At 42.6% G+C, this 14,893-nt stretch overlaps 1 protein-coding gene across 1 annotated transcript in view; it reads left to right on the forward strand.

The window, feature by feature from the left end:
* Positions 1-14,893, forward strand: part of LOC122932695 (acetylserotonin O-methyltransferase-like) — a 141,417-nt gene that overhangs the window by 48,322 nt on the left and 78,202 nt on the right. The window contains exon 2 of the mRNA XM_044287258.1: positions 3,294-3,468. Coding sequence (XP_044143193.1) covers positions 3,294-3,468 — 175 coding nt within the window. The remainder of the gene's footprint in view (positions 1-3,293; positions 3,469-14,893) is intronic.

Below are 14,893 nucleotides of genomic sequence, written 5' to 3' on the forward strand. Positions count from 1 at the left end.
GCTCTATTATCCTGGTCTTCCACCAGTGAGTGGAGATAGTTTACATGCGCTTGAGCATTATCTAAATTACCTGCAACCCGGCCATGGAAGTCCAGTGAGGCCTGTTGCGAGGTTTCCAAATCATCCATCCGGACATTAAGCTGATGCATGTCTCTCTTGATTTCCACTAGATCGCTACGTATAGGTTCTAGCGCTTCAGCTAGCAGGGACTTCATGAAGCATCTGGACAAAGGTAAGTCCGCTTGTGCCGTGAAATCTTCTCTTTCACTGTCTTCCTCTGCTTCCGATTCTCCATCTGTTCCCGCCGGGAGTAAAGCTTGTCTAGCGGCGGCCATCTTGGGATCATAACGAACTCCTGTTTTCTTTATAAATTTGTCCAAATCTCCCTGACTTAGGGCTTGTTTCAACTTCCCTGGGGTCTCCTTGGACTTTTCTCGTACAGTTTTCCCCATTTTGAAGCGAAAAAGATGCTGTTTAAGGCTCGGTTTCACCCGGTTAGCAGCAGAGCTCTCTAAAGCGCCTGCATCCGGCTCTGCTGCTAGGCTCCGCCCCCCAGAACTGCCTTAATTCTATGTGGCATTGATTCAACAAGGTACTGATAGCATTCTTTAGAAATGTTGGCCCATATTGATAGAATAGCATCTTGCAGTTGATGGAGATTTGAGGGATGCACATCCAGGGCACGAAGCTCATGTTCCACCACATCCCAAAGATGCTCTATTGGGTTGAGATCTGGTGACTGTGGGGGCCATTTTAGTACAGTGAACTCATTGTCATGTTCAAGAAACCAATTTGAAATGATTTGAGCTTTGTGACATGGTGCATTATCCTGCTGGAAGTAGCCATCAGAGGATGGGTACATGGTGGTCATGAAGGGATGGACATGGTCAGATACAATGCTCAGGTAGCCCGTGGCATTTAAACGATGGCCAATTGGCACTAAGGGGCATAAAGTGTGCCCAGAAAACATCCCCCACACCATTACACCACCACCACCAGCCTGCAAAGTGGTAACAAGACATGATGGATACATGTTCTCATTCTGTTTACGCCAAATTCGGACTCATTTTTCCAGTCTTCAACAGTCCAATTTTGGTGAGCTCGTGCAAATTGTAGCCTCTTTTTCCTATTTGTAGTGGAGATAAGTGGTACACGGTGGGGTCTTCTGCTGTTGTAGCCCATTCGCCTCAAGGTTGTGCGTTTTGTGGCTTCACAAATGCTTTGCTGCATACCTCGGTTGTAATGAGTGGTTATTTCAGTCAACGTTGCTCTTCTATCAGCTTGAATTAGTCGGCCCATTCTCCTCTGACCTCTAGCATCAACAAGCCATTTTCGCCCACAGGATTCCCGCATACTGGATGTTTTTCCCTTTTCACACCATTCTTTGTAAACCCTAGAAATGGTTGTGCGTGAAAATCCCAGTAACTGAGCAGATTGTGGAAATACTCAGACCGGCCCGTCTGGCACCAACAACCATGCCACGCTCAAAATTGCTTAAATCACCTATCTTTCCCATTCTGACATTCAGTTTGGAGTTCAGGAGATTGTCTTGACCAGGACCACAACCCTACATGCATTGAAGCAACTGCCATGTGATTGGTTGACTAGATAATCGCATTAATGAGAAATAGAACAGGTGTTCCTAATAATTCTTTAGGTGAGTGTAGACTGCAATTTAGCTAATATACTGCTATAATCTTTTTTTTTTCATAGTCAATTTTTTTTTTCTCTTCTGAAATATACACTATAAAAAAAAATACTATAGCACTATATTAGCTAAATTGCAGTCTATATGTGTATTTTATGAATAGTCGCTATATTGCTATGATGAATATTGTAAAAAATTATGTTATAGCAATATAGCGAATATATTCGTTATTTAGAATATTAACATTTTTTCCAATCTGTACAGTTGTTCACATACTCCTCCCCGACAAGCGTCCCCATCACCATGGGAACGCCTGTGGGTTAGAATATACCATAGGATCTGAGTTTTCACGATCTCAGGGAAAACTCAGATCAATGGTATTTTCTAAACCCACAGATGTTCCAATGGTGACGGGGACGCTTGTCACGGAGGAGTATGCAAACAACTGTACAGATTGGGAAAAAAATATTGAATATTCTAAATAATGAATATATTCGCTATATTGCTATATATTTGTTTTTTAGAATATTCGTAATTTTTTTCCCATATGAAAACATGATTCCTTCCTGCTTAAGTTGCTTGTAGGCCAATGACTCATTGACCCACAAGAAAGAAGTAGGGAGGAATCATGTTTTCAGATGTAAAAATTTTTTGAATATTCGATATAGCAAATATATAGCACTATATTCAAAATATTCACTAATTAGCGAAGTTGCGATATTCGAGATTAATATTCGCTATTCAAATATTCGCGCTCAACACTATTTATTTTCAGTAGAACAATACAGCAATGCTACCTGGTGGCCTGTATTGCTATATTTTACAAATAGCTGAAGAAGTCTGCTTGAGGCTTTGGTCTATTAGTACAGTTTAACAGGTTTTCCCGATCTCAGCCGGGGAACCCTGTTACGGCAGCAGGAGTGCGTGGCTCCCGCTTCCAGACTGCTCAGATGCCATGGTCACATTTGACATCGTATTGCACGCTGCGTGCATGAGCAGGCGCCATGTTTAAAGATGCGACTTCCGCCACACATATATGGTGGAGGTTGCTACATCTGTATACAGTTTATATGTATAGTAGATCTCCTGCATATAGTAAATATATTGTATATGCATTTGCACTTCTTTTGAAACCTCAGTCTGACTGGTTTAATGTTAAGATTTCTTCCTTTAAGTCAATAAAAAATAAATCTCTCTATTATGTGCAAATCATTGACAAACAGGAAAGTGAGGAATTTTAGTTTTTCAAAATGACAATAAAAAAAGAAAATTGTGATAAAAATGAACGCAATTTTAATGCAGTTTTTACCCGTACCTCAACAGCAGTGTCTGAATACATAACTTGGCCAGTTTCAGACTCCAATAATAAAACTGAATGTTAACATCTACCATTCTACTGCTGCAACATCTGGATCCCTTGTGGTTCTTTTGAAACCCATAACACATTCATAATACAGTCATGATACTGTCATTATATTGGCTTTTTGTAAACACTGCAGTATTACTTCTGGGATTTGCATCCCCACCTATCCCTTGGTTGAACTTGATGGACTTATGTCTTTTTTCAACCGTATTAACTATGTAACTATTTTTTATTTTCTTATTGGCACAAAATTTTAAGTAGCTTGTTGCTTTTCTCTTGTAGACTATATTTGCAGCATGTGAACTGGGAGTTTTTGATTTACTACATGAAGTACAGGAATCCAGTTCAGCAGCAACCATTGCTTCTCGCTTGAGTACCAGTGAAGATGGAATGGAGCGCTTGCTTGATGCCTGTGTTGGACTGAAACTTTTAAAAGTTGACTTGAAAAATAACAAAGGTAACTTTATCTGAACAATCAAAAGTTTCTATTTGGTGTCTACACTTTATAGTATCAATTTTGATATCAAAAGTAAAGTTGTCCTCATGGATGTGAACAGCTGACTTGACTGTTACTCATGGTACAACTGCAAAAATAATACACAACTAGACAATAATCAATCAAACACTGTTGACATACACTAATTATATTCAGTAAAAAGGGACAGTTGTAAGTGTGTCAGACTTTGCTGAAAGGATCTTTTTAGCCCTGAGTGGTTTCTGTGTCTCCCTATTCCAGGATGGTGTAAGGATTCAGGCAGACACATTTGAAACTTAAGATGAACTTTACTTGGTTCATGTGGGGTTACAAGCTTGGTGGTTATGACACCCTTTTGATAGGCAACGGGCTTACACAGGCAACACTTGAATTTGCTGATAGGATGGTGTTCAGCGATGAGTGGGAAGGTCAGTCACCACAATGTTAGAATCTTGGGCTCAGAAAACCCATATGTCCTTATCGAGCCAATGGGGGACTCACTAAAAGCAAACATGTTTTGTGCAAAGAGCAGCTGCAAGCCGCAAGGTCTCTTCTTTTTCCTTAAATACTGAGACTGGCCGCTCACACCCAGAAATGTTAAGGATGGTGCTTCTCATAATCTCCAGTTGGGTATTCACTGATACCTGAATGAAACTTTACTAGAAAGCAGAATTTGCAGCGCTGGAATAAATGGTTTATTGTTGCTCTGGGCTCAACAATCAACAGATTTAACACCCTGTGATTTCTGTCTGTGGGGCTACATCAAGCACCTAGTGTATTTGACACTCCAGCCACAACAACTTAACAACCTGAGATGACATCACTACAAATGTGGAGGAAATACTGGAATGCATCTGGGCAGAACTGGACTATTCCTTAGACCAATGGAATTCATATTGAACATTTCTAGTGTATAGCCGGTCCTTTTTATCTGCATTGTCACTATATAATATCCACTGTTTTGTACTTTATGATAAACTGCGATAGGACCACGCACCAACCGGCATATATCTAATGCTGCACGTCCATATTCCCCACGGGAGATATACTGTATGTAACAGGGGAAAGTCTCTTTATTAGATGAAATACATAAGATAAACTACACTGCACCACCTGCATGATTGGGATGCAACAAAACTGAACAGAATGCATTCTGGTGCATTGCGTGTCGTTCAGTTCAGATTTGTCCCCATTGACAATGAATGGGGACAAAACGGAAGCGTTTTCCCCCGCTATTGAGATCCTTTGACGGATCTTAATAGCGAAAAGGGAAAGCATATATGTAAAAGTAGCCTAAATCAAATCAGGTGACTAAAAGGTCTTTGCGTATTCATACACATTTACACATTATCCAACAGCAAAAATATAACTGTCACTAAATTGCAGCATAACCTCACTGTTTCTTACAAACACACATTTTCAATATAATATGTTTGCAATATACTGTATAACGGTGCAGTAAATCAAGGGGCATTATATCTATAAGATGTTTCCCATGTCCCCATCGTAGGATCTTTACATTTACAATGCATTACACCAGTGTGGCTCCTCTACAATGTCGATTGAATCCTGAGTAGAGTTGAGCGGACACCTGGATGCTCGGGTTCGGATGAACTTCACAAAAAAGTTAGAGTTCGGGACCCGAACTTGACGCAAACCCTATTGAAGTCAATGGGGACCCAAACTTTTGAGCACTAAAATGGCTCTAAAAATGCAATGGAAAGGGCTAGAGGGCTGCAAATGCCTGCAAAACGTGGTTAAGAGCATGGCAAGTGTGCCATATGTGGATAGGGAATGACTTAAAATAACATAAAATACATTAAAAAAAATAATAATAATCTTGATCTAGGAGGACGAGGTCCATATGGAGTAGACGGTTGAGGAGGCAGTGGAAGTGGCCGTGGAGGAGGAGGTACCCTACACTGGTTTTTGGTTTAAAATTTTATTTTTAATATTTTCAATTGGGGTACACCCCAAAACAGTGGGAAATATAACCTGTGATGACCTCCTCCTGCTGTGCTAAACAAACGTTCAGACAATACACTGTCTGCAGGGCATGCCAGCACCTCCAAGGCGTAAAGGGAAAGCTCAGGCCATGTGCCCAATTTGGAGACCATAAGTTGCAGGGGGCAGACCCATCAGTCAGTTTGTGTAGGAATGTGCACACATACTGCCCCACCATGTTGCATGTCCCCATAATGTTCACAATCGAATTTGATATCTGCTCTATCAACTTTCGATGGTCTTTTCTGCGCCTACCATGTTGATCACGGTTAGCGGTGAATCATGATTCCACACCGGAGAGGGAGTGTGAGAAAGGGATAGCACATCCAAGATAGATCAATGGATGAAATTTATGGTAATTGTGATCAAGCAGAAATGTGGGAGAAGTTATTAACCCCTTAAGGACACATAATGTACTGGTACGGCATGTTTCCCGAGACCTTAAGGACACATGACGTACCGGTACGTCATGAGTTTAAAACGCGATTGCGGTGCTGCGGGGGTTAATCGGAACAGGATGCCCGCTGAAATCATTCAGCGGGCATCCTGTCACAAGGCCGGGGAGGGTCATATGACCCCCCCGTATCGGCGATCGCAGCAAACCGCAGGTCAATTCAGACCTGCGGTTTGGAGCGCTTTCTGCAGTTTCTGATCCCCGTGATCAGAAACTTTAAAATGCCCAAAATAACGATTTTTCACCCCCCCCCCCCTGCAGCCCTGAATGATTTTATGCCGGTGGGTAATTACCGAAAAAAGGTAATAAAAGTGATCTAAAAAGTTGCATGTACGTCAAAATAGTACCAATTAAACCATCTTCTCATCCCGCAAAAATCATACCCTACCCAAGATAATCGCCCAAAAACTGAAAAAACTATGGAAACACTAAAACATTATTTTTTTTTGTTTCAAAAATGAAAATCATTGTGTAAAACTTACATAAATAAAAAAAAAGTATACATATTAGGTATCGCCACGTCCATATCGACCGGCTCTATAAAAATATCACATGACCTAACCCCTAAGGTGAACACCGTAAAAAAAAAAAGTGTAAAAAAAAAGCTATTTTTTGTCATCTTACGTCACAAAAAGTGTAATAGCAAGCGATCAAAGAGTCATAGGCACCCCAAAATAGTGCCAATCAAACCGTCATCTCATCCCACAAAAAATGAGACCCTACGTAAGATAATCACCCAAAAACTGAAAAAACTATGGCTCTCAGACTATGGAGACACTAAAACATGATTTTTTTTTGTTTCAAAAATTTATGTAAAACTTACATAAATGAAAAAATTGTATACATATTAGGTATCGCCACGTCTATGACAACCTGCTCTATAAAAATACCACATGATCTAACCTGTCAGATGAATGTTGTAAATAACAAAAGAAAACAGTGCCAAAAAAGCAATTTCTTGTTACCTTGCCTCACAAAAAGTGTAATATAGAGCAACCAAAAATCATATGTACCCTAAACTAGTACCAACAAAACTTCCACCCTATCCCGTAGTTTCTAAAATGGGGTCACTTTTGGGGAGTTTCTACTCTAGGGGTGCATCAGGGGGGCTTCAAATGGGACATGGCGTCTAGCAAAATCTGCCTTCCAAAAGCCATATGACATTCCTTTCCTTCTGCACCCTGACGTGTGCCCGCACAGCAGTTTACGACCACATATGGGGTGTTTCTGTAAACTACAGAATCAGGGCCATAAATAATGAGTTTTGTTTGGCTGTTAATCCTTGCTTTGTAACTGGAAAGAAAATATTAAAATGGAAAATCTGCCAAAAAAGTGAAATTTTGAAATTGTTTCTCAATTTTCTATTAAATCTCGTGCAGCACTTAACCACTTCAGCCCCGCTAGGTGAAACCCCCTTCATGACCAGGCCACTTTTTACACTTCGGCACTACACTCCTTTCACCGTTTATCGCTCGGTCATGCAACTTACCACCCAAATGAATTTTACCTCCTTTTCTTCTCACTAATGGAGCTTTCATTTGGTGGTATTTTATTGCTGCTGACATTTTTACTTTTTTTGTTATTAATCAAAATGTAACGATTTTTTTGCAAAAAAATGACATTTTTCACTTTCAGCTGTGAACTTTTGCAAAAAAAACGACATCCATATATAAATTTTTCGCTAAATTTATAGTTCTACATGTCTTTGATAAAAAAAAAATGTTTGGGCAAAAAAAAAAATGGTTTGGGTAAAAGTTATAGCATTTACAAACTATGGTACAAAAATGTGAATTTCCGCTTTTTGAAACGGCTCTGATTTTCTGAGCACCTGTCATGTTTCCTGAGGTTCTACAATGCCCAAACAGTATAACTACCCCACAAATGACCCCATTTCGGAAAGTAGACACCCTAAGGTATTCGCTGATGGGCATAGTGAGTTCATAGAACTTTTTATTTTTTGTCACAAGTTAGCGGAAAATTATGATGATTTTTTTTTTTTTTTTTCTTACAAAGTCTCATATTCCACTAACTTGCGACAAAAAATAAAAAATTCTAGGAACTCACCATGCCCCTCACAGAATACCTTGGGGTGTCTTCTTTCCAAAATGGGGTCACTTGTGGGGTAGTTATACTGCCCTGGCAATTTAGGGGCCCAAATGTGTGAGAAGAACTTTGCAATCAAAATGTGTAAGAAATGACCGGTGAAATCCGAAAGGTGCACTTTGGAATATGCGCCCCTTTGCCCACCTTGGCAGCAAAAAAGTGTCACACATGTGGTATCGCCGTACTCAGGAGAAGTTGGGGAATGTGTTTTGGGGTGTCATTTTACATATACCCATGCTGGGTGAGAGAAATATCTTGGCAAACGACAACTTTTCCCATTTTTTTATACAAAGTTGGCATTTGACCAAGATATTTTTCTCACCCAGCATGGGTATATGTAAAATGACACCCCAAAACACATTGCCCAACTTCTCCTGAGTACAACAATACCAGATGTGTGACACTTTTTTGCTGCCAAGGTGGGCAAAGGGGCACATATTCCAAAGTGCACCTTTCGGATTTTGCAGGCCATTTTTTACACATTTTGATTGCAAGGTACTTCTCACACATTTGGGCCCCTAAATTGCCAGGGCAGTATAACTACGCCACAAGTGACCCCATTTTGGAAAGAAGACACCATAAGGTATTCCATGAGGGGCACTGCGAGTTCCTAGAATTTTTTATTTTTTGTCACAAGTTAGCAGAAAATGATGATTTTTTTTTTCTCTTTTTTCCTTACAAAGTCTCATATTCCACTAACTTGCGACAAAAAATAAAAAATTCTAGGAACTCGCCATGCCCCTCACGGAATACCTTGGGGTGTCTTCTTTCCAAAATGGGGTCACTTGTGGCGTAGTTATACTGCCCTGGCAATTTAGGGGCCCATATGTGTGAGAAGTACTTTGCAATCAAAATCTGTAAAAAATGACCGGTGAAATCCGAAAGGTGCACTTTGGCATATGCGCCCCTTTGCCCACCTTGGCATCAAAAAAGTGTCACACATCTGGTATCGCCGTACTCAGGAGAAGTTGGGGAATGTGTTTTGGGGTGTCATTTTACATATACCCATGCTGGGTGAGAAAAATATCTTGGTCAAATGCCAACTTTGTATAAAAAAATGGGAAAAGTTGTCGTTTGCCAAGATATTTCTCTCACCCAGCATGGGTATATGTAAAATGACACCCCAAAACACATTCCCCAACTTCTCCTGAGTACGGCGATACCAGATGTGTCACACTTTTTTGCTGCCAAGGTGGGCAAAGGGGCACATATTCCAAAGTGCACCTTTCGGATTTTGCAGGGCATTTTTTACACATTTTGATTGCAAGGTACTTCTCACACATTTGGGCCCCTAAATTGCCAGGGCAGTATAACTACGCCACAAGTGACCCCATTTTGGAAAGAAGACACCCTAAGGTATTCCGTGAGGGGCACTGCGAGTTCCTAGAATTTTTTATTTTTTGTCACAAGTTAGCAGAAAATGATGATTTTTTTTTTTTCTCTTTTTTCCTTACAAAGTCTCATATTCCACTAACTTGCGACAAAAAATAAAAAATTCTAGGAACTCGCCATGCCCCTCACGGAATACCTTGGGGTGTCTTCTTTCCAAAATGGGGTCACTTGTGGCGTAGTTATACTGCCCTGGCAATTTAGGGGCCCATATGTGTGAGAAGTACTTTGCAATCAAAATCTGTAAAAAATGACCGGTGAAATCCGAAAGGTGCACTTTGGAATATGCGCCCCTTTGCCCACCTTGGCATCAAAGAAGTGTGACACATCTGGTATCGCCGTACTCAGGAGAAGTTGGGGAATGTGTTTTGGGGTGTCATTTTACATATACCCATGCTGGGTGAGAGAAATATGTTGGCAAAAGACAACTTTTCCCATTTTTTTATACAAAGTTGGCATTTGACCAAGATATTTATCTCACCCAGCATGGGTATATGTAAAATGACACCCCAAAACACATTCCCCAACTTCTTCTGAGTACGGCGATACCAGATGTGTCACACTTTTTTGCAGCCTAGATGCGCAAAGGGGCCCAAATTCCTTTTAGGAGGGCATTTTTAGACATTTGGATCCCAGACTTCTTCTCACGCTTTAGGGCCCCTAAAAAGCCAGGGCAGTATAAATACCCCACATGTGACCCCACTTTGGAAAGAAGACACCCCAAGGTATCCAATGAGGGGCCTGGCAAGTTCAAAGAAATTTTTTTTTTTTTGCATAAGTTAGCGGAAATTGATTTTTTTTTTGTTTTTTCTCACAAAGTCTCACTTTCCGCTAACTTAGGACAAAAATTTCAATCTTTCATGGACTCAATATGCCCCTCAGCGAATACCTTGGGGTGTCTTCTTTCCAAAATGGGGTCAGTTGTGGGGTGTTTGTACTGCCCTGGCATTTGAGGGTCTCCGTAATCATTACATGTATGGCCAGCATTAGGAGTTTCTGCTATTCTCCTTATATTGAGCATACAGGTAATGAGATTTTTTTTTCCGTTCAGCCTCTGGGCTGAAAGAAAAAAATGAACGGCACAGATTTCTTCATTCGCATCGATCAATGTGGATGAAAAAATCTCTGCCAAAAAAAAAAAAATGGAGGGGAAAGGCGTCTGCCAGGACATAGGAGCTCCGCCCTACATCCATACCCACTTAGCTCGTATGCCCTGGCAAACCAGATTTCTCCATTCGCATCAATCGATGTGGATGAATAAATCATTGCCGGGATTTTTTTTTTTTATATATATATACATACAAAGCGCTTGCCAAAGCATAGGAACGCCGCCTCCTCCTCAGCTCGTATGCCTCGGCAAACGTATCTGTCACTGCAGAGGAGAAAATCCCGTCTTGCAGCGCCGCATACACCGACTTGCGTGTAATCTGACAGCAGCGCAATGCTTCTGTCAGAATGCACATCGGTGCTGCAGCTAGTAGATCGGTTGGTCCACCTGGAAGGTAAAAAGACAAAAAAAAAAAAAAGAAAAAAACAGGCCACAACGCAATAATTTTATTAACTTTGGAACAGAACATGTAACTTTAACTTTTGGAACTAAACATTAACCTGTTTTTTTTTTTGTTTTTTTACCTTTATAGAACAAACCTCTCCTTCCCCATGGGTCAATGTGCAAAGCGCAAATCGCCCAAAGATGTGGCGAAGTGCGTTATGCACTTTGTCCCATGTGAAAGGAGACGTTTGCAGCAGCAGTGAGTGAATGGGCCCTAATAGCCCTGTGTGCCTGTCCTGGTGAGATGATCCCTATGCTAATAGTGTACCTGTGAGTGGTACTTCCGGAAACACTCTCCAAAGCATAGGGCAGGGTGGTCCGGACAGTCAGGACAGAAATAACGGGTGTCACGCCTTATTCCACTCCTGCTACAGACACGACATCTTTTTCGGGGTGACGGTTGGGTTGAGGTACCAGGAACGACATTGGGGAAATGTCGCTCGTGTAGACGGCTAACTACACTGGTGGTTGGGGCCACGGAACCTCCTGGATACAGGAGGTTCTCAATGATCTCTTCCTGAAATTTGAGGAAGGATCCAGTTCTCCCAGCCTTACTGTAGAGAACAAAACTATTGTACAGAGCCAATTGAATTAAATATACAGACACCTTCTTATACCAGCGTCTGGTGCGTCGGGAAACTAAATACGGAGACAACATCTGGTCATTGAAGTCGACCCCTCCCATGTGGAGGTTATAGTCGTGGACTGAGAGGGGCTTTTCAATGACACGGGTTGCTCGCTCAATTTGTATTGTCGTGTCTGCGTGAATGGAGGAGAGCATGTAAACGTCACGCTTGTCTCTCCATTTCACCGCGAGCAGTTCTTCGTTACACAGTGCGGCCCTCTGCCCCCTTGCAAGACGGGTGGTAACGAGCCGTTGGGGGAAGCCCGCGCGACTAGTTCGCGCGGTACCACAGGCGCCAATCCGTTCTAGAAACAAATGCCTAAAGAGGGCCACACTTGTGTAAAAATTGTCCACATAAAGATGGTACCCCTTGCCGAATAAGGGTGACACCAAGTCCCAAACTGTCTTCCCACTGCTCCCCAGGTAGTCAGGGCAACCGACCGGCTCCAGGGTCTGATCTTTTCCCTCATAGACCCGAAATTTGTGGGTATAGCCTGTGGCCCTTTCACAGAGCTTATACAATTTGACCCCATACCGGGCGCGCTTGCTTGGGATGTATTGCTTGAAGCCAAGGCGCCCGGTAAAATGTATCAGGGACTCGTCTATGCAGATGTTTTGCTCTGGGGTATAAATATCTGCAAATTTCTGGTTGAAATGGTCTATGAGGGGCCGAATTTTGTGGAGCCGGTCAAAAGCAGGGTGGCCCCTGGGACGGGAGGCGGTGTTGTCACTAAAGTGCAGGAACCGCAGGATGGCCTCAAAACGTGCCCTGGACATGGCAGCAGAGAACATGGGCATGTGATGAATCGGGTTCGTGGACCAATATGACCGCAATTCATGTTTTTTTGTCAGGCCCATGTTGAGGAGGAGGCCCAGAAAAGTTTTAAGTTCGGAAACTTGGACTGGTTTCCACCGGAAAGGCTGGGCATAAAAGCTTCCCGGGTTAGCGGTGATAAATTGTGTGGCATACCTGTTTGTTTCGGCCACAACTATGTCTAAAAGCTCCGCAGTCAAGAACAGCTCAAAAAATCCCAGGGCCGAACCGATCTGAGCCGTCTCAACCCGAACTCCAGACTGGGCAGTGAAAGGGAAAACTACAGGTGCGGCTGAAGTTGGGGACTGCCAATCAGGGTTTGCCAGCACCTCTGGGATTCTAGGGGCTCTACGGGCACGTCTTTGCGGTGGCTGCGACGGGGTCACTACTGCACGTGCCACCGTACCAGCTTCAACTGCCCTTCTGGTGCTCGCTACTTCACCAGGTTGTACGGCAGTGCTGGTACTAGGTCCAGGGAGGGCTGGGCTGCTGGTGTATGCCTCACCACGTAATCCGACAGCACCAGCCCCACTCTGCTGCTCTTGAAGCGGACCCTGCGCAACCTGCGGTCTAGCGACACGGGGCCGGGTACGCCTGGTGCTATCAGGGACCTCAGCCTCCTCGTCCGAACTTTGGGTCAGAGAGCCACTGCTTTCTACAGGTTCGTATTCTGACCCGCTGGATTCATCAGATGAGGGTTCCCACTCCTCATCCGACTGGGTCAGAAGCCTGTAGGCCTCTTCAGAAGAATACCCCCTGTTTGACATGTGGGCAACTAAATTTAGGGGTATTCCCTGAGACTACCCAAGAAAAAAAAAGCAAGCCTGTCTTACAAAGGGGAGCCTAGCGAAGTACCGGAGGCCGCTGCGGTTGATAAAAAATATCAAAACTGATTTTTTTATCGCCGCAGTGCGTGTAAAGTGAATGTGCAGTGATCAAAAAAAAATTTTTTTTTTGTCACTGCGGTGGGGCGGGTGTGGGCGAACGCACGTGTGGGCGACCGATCAGGCCTGATCGGGCAAACACTGCGTTTTGGGTGGAGGGCGAGCTAAAGTGACACTAGTACTATTATAGATCTGACCGTGATCAGTTTTGATCACTTTCAGATACTATAAAAGTACAAATGCTGATTAGCGATACGCTAATCAGCGAATAACGGACTGCGGTGCGGTGGGCTTGGCGCTAACTGATCGCTAACTACCTAACCAAGGGACCTAAACTATACCTAAAACCTAACGGTCAATAACAGTGAAAAAAAAAAGTGACAGTTTGCACTGATCACTTTTTTCTTTTCACTTGTGATTGACAGGGGGTGATCAAAGAGGTGATCAAAGGGTTAATTGGGGTTCAGGGGGGTGATCAGGGGCTATAGTGTAGTGTTTGGTGTACTCACTGTGAAGCCTGCTCCTCTGCTGGATCCAACCGACGAAAAGAACCAGCAGAGGAGCAGGCAGCCATATAACAGATCATATTTACAAATATGATCTGCTATCTGGCACTTTGATTGGATTTTTTAAAAATCAGCAACCTGCCAGCCACGATCATTGGCTGGCAGGTTGCTGACGAAATACTTCTGTGCGAAATGCCGGCGCGAACTGCGCATGCGCGCGCGCATAGTCGCGTCATCTCGCGTCTCGCGAGATGACGCGTATATGCGTGACTGTGCGCAGCGCTGCCACCTCCGGAACGCACATGTGCGTTAGGCGGTCCGGAGGTGGTTAAAGGGTTAACAAAGTTTGTAAAATCAGTTTTGAATACCTTGAGGGGTGTAGTTTCTTATATGGTGACACTTTTATGGAGTTTCTACTCTAGGGGTGCATCAGGGGGGATTCAAATGGGACATTGTGTCAAAAAACCAGTCCAGCAAAATCTGCCTTCCAAAAACCATATGGCATTCTTTTCCTTCTGCGCCCTGCCGTGTGCCTGTACAGTAGTTTACGGCCACATATGTGATGTTTCTGCAAATTACAGAATTGGGGCAATAAATATAGCATTTTGTTTGGCTGTTAACCCTTGCTGTGTTACTGGAAAAAAATGGATTAAAATGGAAAATTTGCCAACATTTTATCACCATTTGCCATTAACTCTTGTGGAACACCTAAAGGGTTAGCAACGTTTGTAAAATCTGTTTTGAATACTTTGAAGGGTGTAGTTTCTAGAATGGGGTCATTTTTGGGTGGTTTCTATTATGTAAGCCTCACAAAGTGACTTCAGACCTGAACTGGTCCCTAAAAAGTGGGTTTTTGAAAATGTGTAAAAAATTTTAAGATTTTATTCTAAACCTCTAAGCCTTGTAACATCTTCTAAAAATAAAATATCATTCCCAAATTGATCCAAACATGAAGTAGACATATGGGGAATGTAACGTAATAACTATTTTTGTAGGTATTACTATGTATAATAGAAGTAGAGAAATTGAAACTTGCAAATTTTACCAGTGTCATGAAGTACAATATGTGACAAAAA

This window comes from Bufo gargarizans, chromosome 3, assembly GCF_014858855.1.
Source record: "Bufo gargarizans isolate SCDJY-AF-19 chromosome 3, ASM1485885v1, whole genome shotgun sequence".
NCBI classification, from domain to species: Eukaryota; Metazoa; Chordata; class Amphibia; order Anura; family Bufonidae; genus Bufo; species Bufo gargarizans.